This window comes from Geospiza fortis, unplaced genomic scaffold (assembly GCF_000277835.1).
Source record: "Geospiza fortis unplaced genomic scaffold, GeoFor_1.0 scaffold571, whole genome shotgun sequence".
NCBI lineage: Eukaryota > Metazoa > Chordata > Aves > Passeriformes > Thraupidae > Geospiza > Geospiza fortis.
Window position 1 is genome coordinate 285955 of NW_005054492.1, and position 18472 is coordinate 304426.

An 18472-nucleotide genomic window follows, 5' to 3' on the forward strand; every position below is an offset into this window, starting at 1 on the left:
ATACAACCATAAAACCAGATTTTATTCCTTGAAAAATTATGAGCAAAATAAAATTTTACTTTGCAAAAAAGAAAATAATATTTCACTTCATTGTCATTGCAGTATTCTTGGACGATTGAAGCACTTAAGTAATGCACTGAACCAGGTCACAGTCCTGTAGTTCTTAGTGGTGAACAGTGAAGAGCCTGCTACTACTAGCAAAGAGCTATCATCTCCTCAGGTTCCCAACTATTTTCAATGTCCAGGCATTAAAATGAACTGCAAAATAGCTAAAAAGCATTAAAAGCTTTCTAAGTAGCTTTGTAGTTTTTTTTTTATTTTTTTATTGGAGATGGATAAATTCCCGTTGCACAGCAGAAGGGTTTTGTGTGCTGAGTAATGGGCCATGCAATTTCAGATAGGAAAGAAGTGATCTGTGAAACACTATGAAACACATCATTAAAACGTGTGAAAAGTACATAAAAACACACAATTACTTATCATTGATAATTCTGATACATGATTTTATATTAATTTGATATATTTAAGATTCAGAAGTGAAAAGGCTTTTGAAATATTTGGTAGAGAGCCACAACAGTTGGTTTTCAAGAGTGGGTGAGAAAAATCTGTTGGAATGCAATGGAACACTAAAAACAAATTCATTGGGGTTGCCTGTTTCATCTTTTCACTAGTAAAGAGTAAAGATAAAAAGGATAACTGAGTCACCCTGTCATCTCCCAGGATGTTCCTTCTAGCTGACCTCTATTTTGTGAAGTTCTAATCTTTTCCCTTTCCTCTCACTTTCTGTGGCATTCATTCTTCTCCACATATCAACTTCCATCCAATCTGCTTGGATTGTTTTTGTTTGTATGTTTCATAGAATCACAGAATAGTTTGGATTGGAGGGACTTTAAAGACCGTCTAGTTTCAAACATTTGCCGTGGGCAGGGACACCTGCTGCACCCAGTTCCTCAGACCTCCATCCAATCTGGCCTTGAACATTTCATATTTGCATGTTAATTAATAGAAGAAGATATGTAAACAAATATGTTAAATATCAGCCTGTGAGTTGTTCTGTCTCAAATATTATTGCTAATTTTTCGGTTGGGTAGAAGTTCTTTGTGAACAGTTATGATTTTATCACAGTTAAAATGTTACTAGTTTATTATTATTAATGTTATAAATGTTACTTTTTGAAATTATTTAATCCCATCAAGAACAGAAAGCATTTTTAACTATTAGAACAAAATTAAATTCTTGGAAATACAAATAGATTGCATCCATTGGGTGCACATTGCATTGGTGCATCCATTGCATCACGTTTGCCTTTGGAAGCTGGTGATATTCCTGCCTGAGAAGTATGCTGGGGCTCAGTAAAAGGATTGAATATGCATAATCAAGGCTTCTGTATACTGATCCCTCTTTTAGAAAAACTGTCTAATGTCAGGACATAGTTTTATATCTTATATGTGTATCATTTTATACATGTTAGATGTAATTTCAGTCACCTTAGAATGTTCTGTAAGAGAATTGAAGAGCTGCTGAAAAAGGCTTCCAAAACTTTATTCTATTAAAAAGAAAAGTTATAAATGTCCTAATAATATTAAAAATCTTGAATTTAAAAAAGTGAAGAAAGACTACTAACAATAATTCACATGGTAACTTGATCCTTAATTGTAACCCCAAATTCCCAAATTAGCAAAGGATCCTGCATTTGAAATTTCTCCAGGAACACCTAAAATATTTTATTTTTCATTCATTGGACATAATGTTTTATTTTTCAGTCCCCCCTACAATCATTCTACTGCAGAAATCCTTCAATGCCACGGCAGATCGAGGAGAGGCAATAACCCTGTTCTGCAGAGCCACTGGATCACCTCCCCCTGAGATCACTTGGTACAGGTGAGTTCAGCTGAGGTCTCCACATCAGAGCACATTGTTTTAATGTGTCCTGATCTTCTAGCACAGTCCATTAAGCTGTGCAACCTTAATTTCTCCACTGAATTTTAAGAGAATTTTCTGTCCATTTCTATTCTCACTGCTAAGTCTGGATTAAGCATTAATGTGTGAACAGACTCACGCAAATTCAATTGCACTCGGGCTGCCAGCAAGTGAGGTAAATGTAAAAAGTAACAAAAATACCATATTGCCATTATTTCTTCATGTGTGAGTGGAAAATAAGTAAGTCCATATCTCAAAAACAGTACAAGAACAATCTAACAACAACTTCTGCACGTAAATGCACAGATATTCATTTATGCAATAAATAAGTATCCAGTAAAGGTCAACAATACTAATAAAAAAAAAAAGGCAACACTTTCCACATTTGTAAAAATGGATTTTAACTTTAACTCTCTGTTTCAATGAGATTCAGAAAAAGGTACAAATTTAGACACTTGTAGGACCCAGGAATGTGTCTTTGAATAAGTTTCAATGTAACTTCATGTAATTTTATCAATATAAAATACTTTGAAAATGGAATTGCTTTTAAATCTCATGTGTGTTTTTTTCATTATATCAATGACATGAGCATAGTATAGCTATGTCATTTGGGAACACTTACCATATAGCATTTGTAAAAATTTAAATATCTATTTACTCTGTGTTCTTTCAGTTTCAACAAAGATATGCATCATTTCTGGAATGTAAAGTATCTCAATATCTCAAACCAGTGCACATTTCTATTTTAGACCTGAATAATTTGCATCTACTTCTATTATTTCAAGTGGATTAAAAGGTCATCCCATTTTTAAAATGGGCATAGAAGTGATTTTCATCAATTCTTCACCTCCTTTGGAACATTTGAACAATGTTAGATTAGGTTTCTCTCTTTTGATATCTTAATCTTGTTATGCCATAGGTCAGTTGTGAAGCTGAATTTTTCTCTCATGCAATTTGAATCCCAGGAGATATAAATAAATAGAATGCAAAGTTAATTCCTTAATGTGGCTTAGAATTCAAAATTTAGTAAAGAGGAGGTAAAATAAACCCAAAATATTATAGCTCAAATCAAAGAACTGATATTAAATTCAAATAATATTATTTTTATTTTATGTCTTTGAAGTACTTTGTAAATGTCTCTCCTATCTGACCAAAATTCATAAGAGTTGTCTGAAATCTGCTATCCTAAATGGCTTTGGGGTATGACAGCAAGCATCATGGTATATATTAGGGAAGATTACATAGATTTCCACCATTTGTGGATATCTCCATTGGCAGTTGTGGGATTTTTTCCATGTTTTATAAATACCATGATATGCACACAGGCCAAGCATCTTGGAGAGACACTTATTTCTGTGCACACTGATCAAAGGCCACTGAAGGATTTCCCTTTGGCTGGACAGCCCTTGAGGAGCTAAAATTTTAAACCATTCATTAAATATCTTTTGTAATGATTTTCCAGAAGCTTTTGAGGCTTGTGGACTGGATATTGAATCATACATGTGCAAACTTCTGCTTTGTTCCTCTATCAGGAACTATCTCATAATGAGGAGTATTGGCTAATGTATCTCCCTTCCCTTTTGATGTTTTATTTTTCCCCCTTTGATTATCTTTTATTTTCATGTGATTAGGGTGTAAATTCTTGTCAGTAGAAAATATTCTTTTTTTTTTTATTTGCTGGCACTGAGATTTTGGAAAATGATACATCAAAAAGAACATTTATCCCTGGGACAAGACATTATTATTGATATGCAAGAAGGGAAAAAATGGGGAAAGAGAATTCCTTCTATTTTTAGAGAAAGCAAACAATACTAAATGGTATTCCAGTCCTAAGTTTCTGCATTAAATTTCTGAAATCTCTGTCCTAAAATTTTCAGGTCTATTTTCAGGTCCATGATTTTATAATCAGCTGATCTCTTCTCCTGCCCTTGGTCTTATCTAAAAAGTATGCCAAGATAAAGACCTTGGTTTTCTACAATAGTTCAGACAGGGATTTTTAGAAATTAGACTGAGCATAGGAAAACCTGATTGACACAATTTTTCTTGATTTTGAGAAAAATCTAGAAAGCATTGTCAGTGAGTGTAAGGGAAGTTTATCTAAACTAATTTATCTAATATTAATATGTTTGTCATGCACTGAGAAGCTAATTGAATATGTTTTTCAGAATTAATAGCAACTTATTCCCTATTTGGCCCTGTTTAGTGTGCTTATTGATGTTGAAAGTAAGTTGGTACTAAGCTCAGTTTTATTGTTTCATTTTTAATAAACAAATGAATTTGATAAAATATTACTAGTGATTTTGTAAGGATTACAATTATTTGTCACAGCAAATTAAGGGAATTGTGTTCAGTTTTAAACCTGACCTCACTTTTTTGTCTATGTGAGTTCAGTCATTTTATTTAATTTGTCTCAGGTTAAACATTTTTAAAATGGGCAGGTGTAATGAAGTGATGTAATGGAAGCCTGTTTTCTGAATTCTCTGAATAGCTAGGTATAGCTAATGGCCTCAGAGAGATGGTGTTAGATATTCTAACAGAAAATCGTAATTATAGCTTTTCCTGATGTCTTATTGCAAAACATTCTGAAGTATACTCAGTCTCCTGGAGAGCTGTGGAAAAGTACTGACAAAAAGGGTGGTAAATTATTTTTTACTCCATTCTTCTGCAGGATTTTGTCTTCATGGTGTAAAAAGTATATCCATGCTTGTTAAGGTGGTTCATAAAGACTGAGGACTTGTGTTTACACATTTCCATGTTCTTCTGCCTTTGTTGCCTTTTAAAATGGGCTCTCACACCATTATTCACTCATTCAGTCAAATGAAATTTCTTTATTAAGGCCTGCAGAATCTGGATCTATTCGAAGGTAGTCTTACAGTCCACTGCTATTTTAGTCAACTAAAAAATAAATTATCTAAATTTTTTACTACCCTTGTTTCCTTTTTGGTTTCCAATGAACTGATTTTAACAGATCAAAAATACAGATATTTTTCATAGCCTTCAGATAGGCTATGAAAAATATCTGTATTTTTAAATTCAGATGACACTACTGTTGAAGGGACTCATATCTCTGTGTGTTGACTGTAAGCAAGATTCTGGACAAAACAATAGTCCCAAGCTTTTAGCTCTTTAAGACACTAGCTAATGTGGTGAAGTTGAACTATTTATGTTGACCATTTTTATTTCCAGGTGCTGATGATATTTAGATTTTATCAATTTAAAATGGATGCATCTGAACTAATATATCAATTTTTCTCCGAAAATCATTTAGTGCACTTATAAAAATTAGTGACTTTAAAATACCTTGTCAAGAAGAAAGGTCATCAAAGTTTAGTTGCTGCTCTATTTCATATACATATATATTTTGTTGATATTTCATGGACTAAGAGAATCTAATTAATTCTCCATTGAACTGGGATCTCTGTTGAAGCTGATATTGCATCAATGTAAAGCATAACCTTCATAGAGGTAATACACTAATGGAATTAAATTAGCCAGGAGTGAAAGATAACGATCCTAATGTAACTACAGGTCATGAACTGGAAATCTTCACCCGTGTGAATAGTCCTACTGAAAACATTGTTTATAGCTGTGGAGATCATTTACACTGCTAAACTTTAGCTGGATCAATTTCCTGGTCTTTGCTGACAGGATTTAGGATTATCTTACAAAAGAAATAATCCACTTTGAGTGTATTATTCATGTTTTCCTGTTATCCAACGTCAGCATCAATATGAATCTCTCTGCTCACTAGAGGGTCCAGGGAAATACTCATAATCCCTTTTCTGCTGAGAAACTGCTATAGATATCAATGATTATGAAAAAAGGTATCACTAGGGGGGTTTTGGTTGTTTGGGATTTTATGTTGTTGTTTGTTTCTTTGTTTGTTGCTGTGTAGTGGGTTTGGGTGGCTTTTTCTGTTTATTCAGGTTTTGATTAGGTTTGGTTTTCTGTGAGACTATCTAAATATGGAAAATTAGGCCTTTCCTGTTCTGTAAAACAGTTTCTGTGATTTTCTTTGGAAAGGAAATGAACAAGTATCATAATAATGTCTTGATGTTGGTAACTAAGTGGATAAGAATTATTTACAAAAACGTGTTAGTACTAAGTGCAAACTATATAGGTATCAGGGTACTCCTACTAACAGTTATGATTGTCCCAAGAAAGAAACACTGTCCTCACTTTTAGAGAATATATTATTTAGGAAAATATGAAATATATGTAGTTATCATCATATGAGAATTATATGAGAATAAAATGGAAATATTTTTTGTCCTAAACTAGGAATATTGAATAGAATAGAATAGAATGTTTGAGTAATGCCCTCTTGAAAAAGCAGCTGCGTGTAGGCCAAGGTGCCCAAATGGACCGGTCAAGCCTCAATCAGCCCTCAGAATTGCTTGCAGATTTTATTATTTCTGCACCATCTGGTCACAGCTCATTCTAACATCTGGAGACATGCCTGCTTGCTAAGTTGTGGCTAGCCAACAACAACTGAGAGGAAATTATTTGGATGGGTTCTTGATGTGCCAATAGGCTCTACATGAATGTAATTTAATTTTTTTCATAAGTTGCTACATTGTTGCTACTGTGAACAGCAGCAGTTACACTTGAGAAATATGCTTTTAATAGTTTCTCACACACAATATATATCCAATTTCCTCATGCCCTCCCTTGAGTGTAAGCCATATGTAAGAATCCTATTCACAACCATTTTTCTAACATTAGGTCAATATTGAACATTTAGGAATAAAGGTATTATAGTATTTTTATGTATATATATCTTTTAACCTGACAATTAAATTGTGTTTTTTGTGGCTGGTGTAATAGTAGTCTCTTCCCTCAAATATTATTTTCAGCCTATTGCTGCTTCTATAGCACATTGTTACTGGAACTTAATGGCTGATTTATACCTTTTTTTTTTTTTAAGGAATGGTAAACTTATTGAAGAAAATGAAAAATATGTGCTGAGAGGAAGCAATACACAACTAACAATAAGAGACATAAAAAATATCGATGCGGGTCCTTATATCTGTAATGCTAAAAACAAGGCAGGAAATGACAAAAAACAGACAGTCCTTCAAGTTTTTGGTAAGTACTGCATAATATGGTCCATCTTTACTTTTAAAGTGTAAACACTAGGGAAATAGGTTTTAATTCACAGTTTTCAGTTCAATAGTATTTTTGCAAGGTGCCTACTGATGCAGCAAAGTGCTTTCTGTATAATTTTACAACTTCTTTCATCCCTGTTGGCTGCTTAAACCTTTACATCTGAATTTCATTTTGAAAAGGTTATCTTCAGCATTTGCTTTTTTGCTATTCACATCCAGTATACAATGGAGTGTTAAATAGTTAATTCACTCTGGTTTTAATTTAGAGGATGACTGCTTGCAAGAAAACCAAGAGGAGAAAGGGGAAGTTCTGAAAGGGGGAAAAGCAGGTTATCTTGACTTCTAAGCAGTAAGGGGTTTTAGTAAGGCAATGCCATGCAGAGATCTTCCTAATGTGTTTTTTTTTTTTTTTCAATTTATCTTTCTTGACATCTATTTTTTAAGTATACAATTGCAGATGTAGTCATAACAGTGTTGTGTGTGCTGAGCTTCAAAGGATAAAAGTAATAACCTCAAAACCCTTATTTGTCTTTCTATGTTCCATCACTCCAACTGTGCTAATGATTCCCTCCTTTACATGGAACTGAAAATTTATTTGAGGTTTTGTTGAGATATAACATAGTGAGAGTGAGTATTTGTGAGAATGTAAAAAACATCCCTCAGAATCACTGTGCAAAAAAAAAAGGCTGTAACTTACTTATGAAAAACCTACAAAAATGAATGTGTTGGGGTTCAAATATATATATACAATTATACATAGTGAAATTATCTTTCTCTATAATACAAGCTATATTTAATGTAAATATATTATATATATTTACATTAAATATAGCTTGTATTATAGAGAAATATAATTTCTATTTGAATAGGTAAATGCCATACTTAGGACAGAGGAAATTAATTCCCAGTTTAAAAAAAAATCAAATATTTACGATTTAACATTAATTCCTAGCTAAAGCTAAATAATAATTTATGAAAGTGAAAGAGTTCTAATGGGAGAGAGTAATCTGATAATTGGCATTGAAGAGGGTAGATGTTGGGTTGGATAATGCTGGCATTTGGGGCCTGGGAGCCTGAGGCTGAGGGCATGGCATCAGGTGAACGTGGATGAGTTCCCATACATCCCACTGTCTCCTCTCTGAGAAACTCTTTATGCTGTGCTGTTTCCAGCTCCTTGCTCCAGGTGCATTGCCTAACCATTGGGCTGTTGTTCTGAGGTACTTGAGAGTTATTCTCAATTTCCTTTCAAAGGAAAGAAGATGAAATAAAATCATAAATTTTATCCCAGCCTCAAGAAGTAATCATCTTGGTTTGGAAAACTGAAATATTTCAGTCAACTCTATTTCCAAGCTTAAAAAAAAATATGGAAGGAATAGAAATTGCTTTCTAATTTTGATATTAATTTAGGGAAATTTCAGTCAGAAACAGCTGTGTGTGTTATACAAGTAATTTTAAGTGTGCATGAAATTTACTTGTTTTACTTCCTTGCCTAGAGCAAGGAAACTTTTTAATGAAATGTATAGGGAAAAAGAGACACCAGACTAAGAGTGAGGATTTCCTGTATATATTTTTGATCTTTTAGCAACCACTTTTTCTGGGGACTCCATGGAAAGTGAAATCCTACTGTTTTACTGGATACAATGAGTTTGTTAAATCCATTATGAACCTACGCATCCTTAATGTTTCCATGACATCCTAAACTCCTTTTCTGCATGGAAAATAATTTCTTATGTTTAAGTTTCCACAGAATTCTCTAGAGTGTCTCCCAGATCTCTGCCCTAAGAGGTAATAGCAAATTTGTTATGGAGCAGGATTTTAATGTCTCTTACAATAAACTTCACTTTTATCTCTTTCACACAGATTATATACAGTCATATATACAGCCAACAACTACTTATATTTTTTCCATTAAATGTGTTAAAAAAGTGTCAGTCTGAAAATGACGAGGCAGATGGCTGGTTATTATAGCTAAATAGTACACAAACAACTTGTTTATGTTAAATTGACCTATTAAATTGCATTTTTCTCTCTCACTTCATTAGCTTATTTGTCTCACATGTCTGCTATCTTTAATTTTAATTTACAATGCAAACTCCTTAGGGCAACTACTACTGTTTCTGCAACATGGTTCTGGCAGTGTTAAAACACATAATAACAGTAATTTAACCATAATGCAATAAAAATAATAGTAACATATTAGAATTCACTACTTAAACTTTCTGGAGCACAGGACTTTTGAATAGACATGCTCATTTCAGTGTCATGTAACAGCTACATATTTAGTTTCTATGCATGACCTCGATTCTTTAGTTTATCTTTAGGTGTTTTTCAGTATCAATGCTAAAAACCCTTTTTTATTCTGACGTAAAATGCTTACTCTGACAGTTTTCCTGCAGCTCTGATATATGTGTGGAAACCTATAGGCACATACTCTGCCTTCCCCAGTTCATCTCTATCAGTGCTTTGTTCTAAAAAGAGAGAAAAAACCCTATTTCTCTGCCTTTGTTGATATGATTTGATTATCTCTGTCTCTACTAGTCCTACCTGCCATAGCTTTTTTTCTGTATCATTAGCAATTATTACCTAAAAGATTTTATTTATTAATGCTTAGAATTTGTACTAAGGTTTTTAATTCAGATTCATTTATGTTTACTACTAAACAGCTTGAAACCATAGGTATTCATCCTTCAATTCTTTAAAAGTATTCTCTGTATCTCTATTTGGTAGCTATCACTTTCACTCATACTGTTCCACTTTCTTTTTTCTTTTTTTTTCACAGTAGTAACTAGCCATATTTATAAATTTGTGTGTTTAGATACATCTAAATTATCATTTTTAATGATGAAATACCACATTTTTACATCTATAGAAAACCCCCAAAAAATTTCCAGAAATTACCTAATAACAAACATTTGATTTAAGAACAGTCAATAAATTCAATATATTGAAGCTTCCTATATCTTCTTTCTCCAAAGTAAACATTAATTTCTTCATCATTCCTTCTCCAAGGTGATGCTAGTAGTCTTCATTTATGTTAGAATAAAAAATATAATCAGACTAAATGAAAGAAAATTAGCTTTAATTAAAGACATATTTGTGCTTAATATGAATAGTATTTATATTCCTAGGGTTTTCATTTTGTTTGCTCTAGTTGGTTATTTCTATTTCTTTATCACTCAAATACATGGTTATACAATTTGATGATACTTAGTGTTGAGGTTTTCAACAAGCATTGTCTTTTCTGTACTTAGGTCAAAGAAAACTGCATCTATATGTCTAATAATTTATTTTCCTGGAAAGGAAAAATATTCTTTCCTTAATATGAATCAATAAAAATAAAAACTTTAAAGGACTTCTAGCATAAGTTAATTTGAAGTTCTCTATGATACAGGTGTTTTACCTCCATAATCAGTGAGAGGGCAGTCTGAGTAATATTTTATTGTAAAAGTTTTTCATTGGCATTTCACTGGATTCTCACAAGTGACTTCACAAAAATCAAATGAGGAGATACCTCAAAAAGCGTTACAAAAGACACTTAGTACTTAACGCATTCTTTAAACACACACCATTTTTATTTTCTAGATGCCTTTTAAATTATAATCTGAATATTTTTTAGTGGAAAAGTTTTTCAGTTTTTTACATTCAAAATGTAATTTTTATTGATTATTGAGAAAATATATGCTGTTATTAATATATTTTTGTCATCTGACAGATAGGAGGAAATATAATGGACCTTATCTTATCCCTCTTGTATTTATTTCAAATGCTAAAATGCAAAACTTTTATGTTAATTTAGTCCTTCAAAATCCATTCATCTTGGAACCAAAAAGGGCCTCTTGTGCTTCTGAGATTGGGCTGATGAGTTATCTAAATTTTTCCCTTATTTTCACTCTTAATGCTGCATTCCTTTTAATAGTGCCTGGAGCATACCTTAAAATTTTTGGTTTTGGCTTAGCAAGTAAATTTATATGTGTTTTAATATGCTTTTCTGGTTCTTGTTATTTTTTTTTTGGTCGTTAGATGCTTTTTAATACATACAAGGAAGATTTTCATTTAAATTCATTGATGCCTCTAGAAGAAGAATGCCATGGATCGGTGTATGGAGCTACCTGTGCCTGCTCCTCCCAGATATCATAAAGTTCACCAACTTCAGCTTCACAAAGTCCAGCTCAACACTTACAGATGTAATGTTAGTGATGCTTTGTGAAGGCTGGCCTGGAACAGAGACTAGGTGGGAGTTAAAGAATAAACTAGGTATTTATTAAAAGGCCTCAATGGATTCACCTTGGGCAGTACAAGAGCCCAGCCAGGGCTGCACCCAAGATGGACCCAAAATGGTCACAAAATGAACGACTGGCGACAAGGTCCCACACTTTTATAAGTTCTGGTCATTTGCATATTAGAGTTAATTGTCCAATTACAGCTTTAGATTTTGAAGTCCCATCCTTCTTGTTTCTCTCTCTTCAGCCCACCATTGTTTATGCTCTTGGGCCTGAGATTTGGATCATTTGTCCTTGGTCCCCAGCTAGAGAAGGAATTGTTTTGTCTCCCTGCTCTGTGAAGAGAGCTCACCGTCCCCTAATATGAAGCTCAGAACTACACAGTAAAGCAGCAGGAAATCTGAAAAATATACAAGCTAAAACCTGAGGCATCATTAGAAGTTCATGCATTTTCTGCATTCCTTTTTCCTCCTTATTACTTCCTCACTTTTTTGGAATACTTCTACTTTTTAAAATAAAAAAACCCAATCTGTTAAGACAGTGATGACAGTTTTCCCAGAAGACAAGTTTTAAACCCTTCTGAGTGTGAAGCAGAAATAGCATTTTAACATGTTTCAATAATACCATTCAAAGAGAGAGACTCAGTTCATGTTGTGCTAAGTCAGGTCAGCATTTCATACCGGTATGTGTGTGAATCCTTATCATATACGGAATCGAATTCCTGAAACCTCTTTCTGAGATATTTCCATGCTGGTCTCTAGTTTATTTACTAAGCTCAAATTGTACCAGGAGTTTCCAGGAGGGTGAGGTTGCAGTTTTACCACCTGATTCAAATGTGTCTGTGCAGGAGGACAGCAGGAAGGGATGATTCCTCCTGGGATATATTAATCAAGTGATTCATCAGGCAGACATACAGACATACACCAGGCCTCTCACCAGTACAAGCAAGTTTGTATCAATATCAAACTGTTTAAAATAATTCTTTTGGTGAAACATAAGCAGGACTATCTCAAGCTTTGTATATGTGTTGCTTTCAAGGTTTGATGAAACTCTTTGTTAAAGGGATGGGTTGAAGTCTGTGAATTCAATAAATTGTGTACCTTTTCCAAGAAACTGGTTGTAAGCAAAAGCCTCAGACTGCTATCCACGTTCATCATAGGCTTTATGGAGAGGCTGTAGGTACACAGCAATGAGACAAATCCAGAATAGTCCAAGGAAGGAATCTGAGAGAAATTTGTTTACTGATGAAGTGCTAGGAAACTTAAACCAACCTTCTTGGATCAGAAAACAAACTTTCCAATCAGCAAATATTGTTTCTTTATTTGACATCATCACTCTGTTCATATTTAACAATGCATGTCTAGTAATAATAGTTCCTTACCTTAAATAATTTTAATAAAGTTTAGCTCCTTTCTATGTTCAAGCCTTGCTTCATTTGAGCCAGGTCATTTAGCTTACAAATATTTCAACTACATCACAACGTCTATATTTCAATATTTTTTGTCTGAAGAAAGCAGCAAAGCCCTGAAGGCTTCCTGAATTTGCATTCCAAGGCTCCGTATTTTTATTTGCTTCGTATTTTCTAGAATACAAAAGGCAAATACCAACTCAGTTTGAGAATGACCTTATCAATTTAGAAAGAACAGTTGAAAAATTGGAGGCAGGAGGGTGGGGGAAATGACTGTTCCAGTATTTCTGTCAATACCAGTTTTGGCATTTTCAAATAGTTTTATTTACATGTACACAAATGTATTTTAATATTTTCCAATGTCCAAAATGTCATTGAAAAATATTCAAACAGTGTAAAAACTTCTAGTCAATAGTAAGTTATGACTTGTGACCTACAAAAATGAATTAATTAAATTATATCCCCCATATGAGCTCTCTTCTTCCAAGTAATAACTGTCAGCTAGATGTATTTGATGATTAATCAGTGCTTATTCCTTTAAATGTCAGGTACTCTTGTCTAAAATGTCAAGCTAAAACTTTTTGTCTTGTAGTGATCCATTTGAAAAAGGTCTTAAAGGAATTCAGAATAAGTCTAAGGTTAAGAATTTTTTTTGTGTTTTGGAATCATCTTGAGCAAATTACATTGTTTGTCATGTTGTCCAGATGGGGAATTCATTTTGATGAATATAATTATAACTTTTGAGAATTTTTGGCATGAAATACTATGTATGATCCCTCTAGAAAAGGAAAAAAAACTTTATGTCTATTATAGCTCATCCTTTTTTCCAGGAAGGATGATATATTGAAGTAATGAAAGGATAGAACAGTTTATTTTGTAGCCAGGTGATATGGCTATGGAAATAGAGCACTTGAGTGCCTAAGTGAAATATTTCATGGGTATTTGAATGATCCTGAAAGTGAGAGCAATAATTAAAGTTATTTTGAAATTTAACATAATTATCTCCTGTCTCTAATTCTGGTGGGGGTTTTTAGGTCTTTCCACTGACATCCCTTTTTGTACCACAGAGGAGTTTTGTATTTTCTTGGCAAAATTGATATCCTGATGTAATGATTTGCTTGCTATCTTCTGCTGCATCCAATAAATCTGCATCCAGTTGACATTTTGACAATTCCTGATCACTTAGGGTGTTTTCTCTCATCACATGATCTCATTCACCATAGATTATATATTAATGAAGCAGGATTATTAGTTCAGTGCTTTCTTAGGTAAAATGCTACTTGTTTCTCATCTCTCTGCAGTAAACACAAAAGTTTATTCATAATAGTAAAGGGTGAACAGACAGTAGAGAACCAACAGAAGGAATATGGAGAAAAGGAATGAGAAGTGAGACCATTAATTGTGTGGAGGGAATGGATAAAAAGTAGGTGATGTGCCTACAGATAGCAAGTTTGAACCTGCTTTTCTTATTCTTCTTGGTGACAATGAATGTAGGATCTGTGAGTCAATACTTATAACTGAGGAGTCATAAAATGGAGCAGGAGATTGGACATAAGGAGAACACCCCTCACCAGGACAGCCAGGCACTGCAATAGGCTGAGGGGAGGTTGTCTACTCTCTGCTCATGACATTTTTTGAAATAGTGCTTGACAAATCCCTGAGCAACCTGACCTGAACAGGGTCTGTTGATGCTGTGTTGATGAGGGGGTCAGTCAAAAACTCTCCTGGTGCCCATTCCAACCTGAATGAGCATCTTTCCCATTTTAATCCATGGACATAAGGTAATATTGCTGTTCTCCATAGCACACACTTTAGTAATCCCATTAGAAGACAGATTACATCTCTTTATTTTCTGTTTCATAAGGAATACACCATAGTAATTCTTCCTCAAAAATGAAGCTCAGACAAACTGCTTGGAAAAAATACATTGCTTTCAACAAATGTACTTAAAGTTGATGAAGTTCATCTTAAGAGCAGCCCAATTTTTGATTGACTTATGTAAATTTTATTCACTGCTTTTGGGTGTAAACATATTGAATCATATTCTTATTACAGGATTACATGTTGGGTTTTGGGTTACATGTTGGGTTTTTCAGGGGGATGAGTGTCATCTTCAATGTATAAGGGGAATAGGTTCAGATAAACTTATTAATCATTATATATGAGGTAATAGATAGGACAAAATTTTTTTTATGAAGATACTTGAATGTCATGGAAGAGAGTAGTAGTCTATGCGCAGTATTAATACAGACTTCTTGTACAGATAAATCCTCTATGTGAAAGTATTCACATGTAACCAGAAATTGTATTGTATGCATAAATAACCTGATAGGTACAGTGTAGATTGAAAGATGTAGCTGATATGTAATTGGGGCTATAAAGTGGAATGATTTGAAGAATGCAAACAATATCTGGATTTTTTAAAATGTATCTTAACACCAGTTTACTTGGTAAGTGAGGGTGAACACCTTTGTATCAAAGGACTCTTAAATTCTCCATGGTGTTAATAACAGTGAAATGTGTTTGTTGCTGGGGGATTTTGCTAAAATCTGTAATTCATGTAAGCCAGTGAAACATTGCTAAAGATCAAAGTCAAGGAATGGTAATAATTCCTATTTTTTTTCTGAATAATGTGCATTTGAAGACAAAAAAATACATTATGGAATCAAAGAATGCCTGAGATAGGAAAGCACCTCTGGAGACCATCTAGCCCAGAGTCAGACAGAATAGATATCTTGGGACAAATCTAGCTGGGTTTTGGTTTATCTCCAGGAAGGGACACTCCACAGGTTCCTGGGCAACTTGTCCCTTAGGGGGAAAGAGCACAGGATGGACCAGCCAGGACCCATCCTGCTCTACCCCACCAAGGGAGCAGGATGTTCAACTCATGGGACATACAGAAATGGTTGTTGTGCAACTTGAGGTCAGAAAAGTTAATTGCTTTTATAGATAATAACATTAAACTTTAGTTAATAAATTAAAAAAAAAAGTTGTTTGACCAAAAAGAAAGGTGGTTTAAAGATAGATTTTGATATTACATTATTTGTGCAGGATCAGTAATGCTATTTGTATTTTTAACAGTGCAGCCTCAAATAATACAACTTAAAAATGAAACCACATTTGAGAATGGGAAAGCAACCCTCATCTGTGAAGCAGAAGGCGAACCTGTTCCAGAGATTACTTGGAAAAGGGCCATTGATGGAATGACTTTCTCTGAAGGTGACAAGGTAAATCTACCTCTAATATGAAATATCTCAGTATGCATTGTCTGCCTAATCATCTTCTTGTAAGCAGAAAATTAATGTAGAGACAGATTAATTCTAGATTCCTCTGGAATTAGAAGGAATTGCTATTTTCTAAGGCAGTAAGAGAGACATGCAGATTCTAAATTTTACATTAAAAAAAAAGAAAAAAGAAAAAAATTAAATGCTGAAAGGCAACTCATCTGTGTAGCTTAAATTGCCATACATAATCTCTACTAATGGTTTCAATTTTATCTTGATTATTATGGCTACACATCGCCCTTCTTCAGAATATTTGGATTCTGTCCAGTAATCCTCAAAATACAGTGGAACTTAAAGATATTTTAAATTTTAAAAATCTGAATACTTCGTAGTTCTTTATTTCCCCCTTCCTCTTTTTTCTTCGAATGTTTTCGAAGAAAATGTTTTCCTGTCACAGAAGAAAAACTGATCCTATTTTCCCATTTGGTCTCCCCATTTTAATATTGTATTACAAAAGTAAGTTGTGTAGAGAAAGATTGCAGTATGACAATGGAGAAAGTCAGTCAGTGTGGGAAAAGGGGCTGTAATTATGGACTGGTGAAATGAAATGGGAATGGTGCATTGCAATTCCTGACCATGCTTATAGCAAGCTGTGTTTATACAGAGTTCTTCTTTTTCCATTTTTAATAATTATTTAAGTACTTGAGCAAGTATTTTCTTCTTCATTTCCTGACAAAGACTACAGAATATCTCTGTAGTGGCTGAAGTAAGAGATACCATCTTTCTGGGTAACTAATTCATAATTTTTACTCTAGGTAATTATGTAGTAAAATACTTTCTTCTTGAATATTCATAACTGTTGTTTAAAAAACACACACAGGTGAAAACGTAGATAGGAATCATGCCATGAATGGAATTAGATACTTAGTAAGTGTCTTAGTTGATAGGGAATTGCTGTATGTTAAGGAATTATGTACTTCATTTTTTTTGTTCTAAAGGAGAAGGTCTGGTCTGGTGTAATCTCTGACTTGACCTTTCTTGGAATTGAGGCAGTTTATATGAGGCTCTGTCTACCATTTTCCTGTTCTATGATATCCACTTTGGAGCAATATAGCAGTATTTATATATTATTTTTTCTAATAGTTTTGCATTAAGACAAAGCAGTTTCTCTCTTCTTTAAATATTTCAAGTTAAAGGTCATCTTTCTGACTTGCAAAGACTATGCTTTGTTCAAAGGTTACAAATGTTAGCCACTCACTTATGTTTGAAATGTTCTCAAAATAACTTGCAATAAAGGATATTGAAAATAAGAGAAAATAGCAGAAAAAGCTCTAAATGTTGGTGCAGTTGAAACGTGAAATTTATCCAATGGCTGTAAAAGACAGTCTTATATTCTTAATTCCAGCTGCAGGTGGTTAAACCAACGTGTTGCTGGAATATTCTCTGAAATGTGGTTCAACCCAGTAATAGTGATAACCTAATGAAAATCTATATTCACTTCCTACTGGTGTGCTGACAAACTCTATGTGGAAGATAAAAAGAATGAGAATAACTACAGTTATGTGCTTTCCTTTGTTCTTGCCAAAGAAAGAACTCTGTGTATTGCTCATGGGAGAGTTTTTGCTGAATCTTGAATAAATATTCTGAAATGCTGAATAGTCCTTGACCTATAAAATATGGTGCTATATTTGCCCCATGGTCCTCCAGCTCTGGGTTGCCCAAAGCCTGGCTTGTGCTTTCCTACCAAATTAGGTGAATAGGGAACAAAACTGGCAGTGATTAAATTATTAAATAGTTGTTAAATAATCCAGCAGTGTTTTGCACACAAAAAGAGAAGGAAAAAGTGAATTGAAGAAATGGAGGTAGAGCAACATAGAACATAGCCTTAAATTGAAAATATTACTTATATGTGATAACTTTTAAAATAATATCCCATCGTTCAACAATATAAATTAAGCATAAGCATAAAAATTATTTTCTTTATTCAAGGGATTCATATTTTGAATTTTTGGGTCAATTTTTTCTTGATATCAACTGCACCTGATTCATCATTTCTGTTGAATTAGGAGTATCTTTAGATGATGATTTTTTGCACAGAGGATGGAAAAACTGTTCAAGCAATAATATTAACACAATGATCCTTAAAAGCATACATGAAGTGCTGTTCTTATTTTTTAATTTTACTTTTATTAACTTTAGAATGTGGCTCCTCAATCAATGGTTCTTATTTTACTAAAATGTAAACGTATCTCATGTGGATTAGGAAGACTGCTAAATGTGTGATCATTCTGGATTCAAAATGTTTTCTATCCAGTGATAGATCTTATAACTGGGACATAGACTTTCCTGAGTTTTGAATTTATTGTGTCCAAAAGAATGGAAAATATGCACCAAAGTCATAGATCAAAGAAGTAACCCAGCTGGGCTTAAGGAGGATAATATTAATGAGTATGAGCTCTATAATTATCTCTTTGGAAAATACAGCTTTGATAAAGGATTTTCAGAATCTCAGAAGTGTGTATTTGAAAGTTGAAGCCAAGTGAGTTCAAACCAGAAGCAAAGAAGCCTTTTCCTCTGTCCTTTTATCATTTA

At 33.5% G+C, this 18472-nt stretch overlaps 1 protein-coding gene across 1 annotated transcript in view; it reads left to right on the forward strand.

The window, feature by feature from the left end:
* The window catches only part of NCAM2 (neural cell adhesion molecule 2), a 274139-nt gene that overhangs the window by 148766 nt on the left and 106901 nt on the right, over positions 1-18472 (forward strand). Inside the window, exons 8-10 of the mRNA XM_005428596.2 lie at positions 1764-1881; positions 6848-7008; positions 15738-15883. Of these exons, the coding sequence (XP_005428653.2) occupies positions 1764-1881; positions 6848-7008; positions 15738-15883 (425 nt within the window). The remainder of the gene's footprint in view (positions 1-1763; positions 1882-6847; positions 7009-15737; positions 15884-18472) is intronic.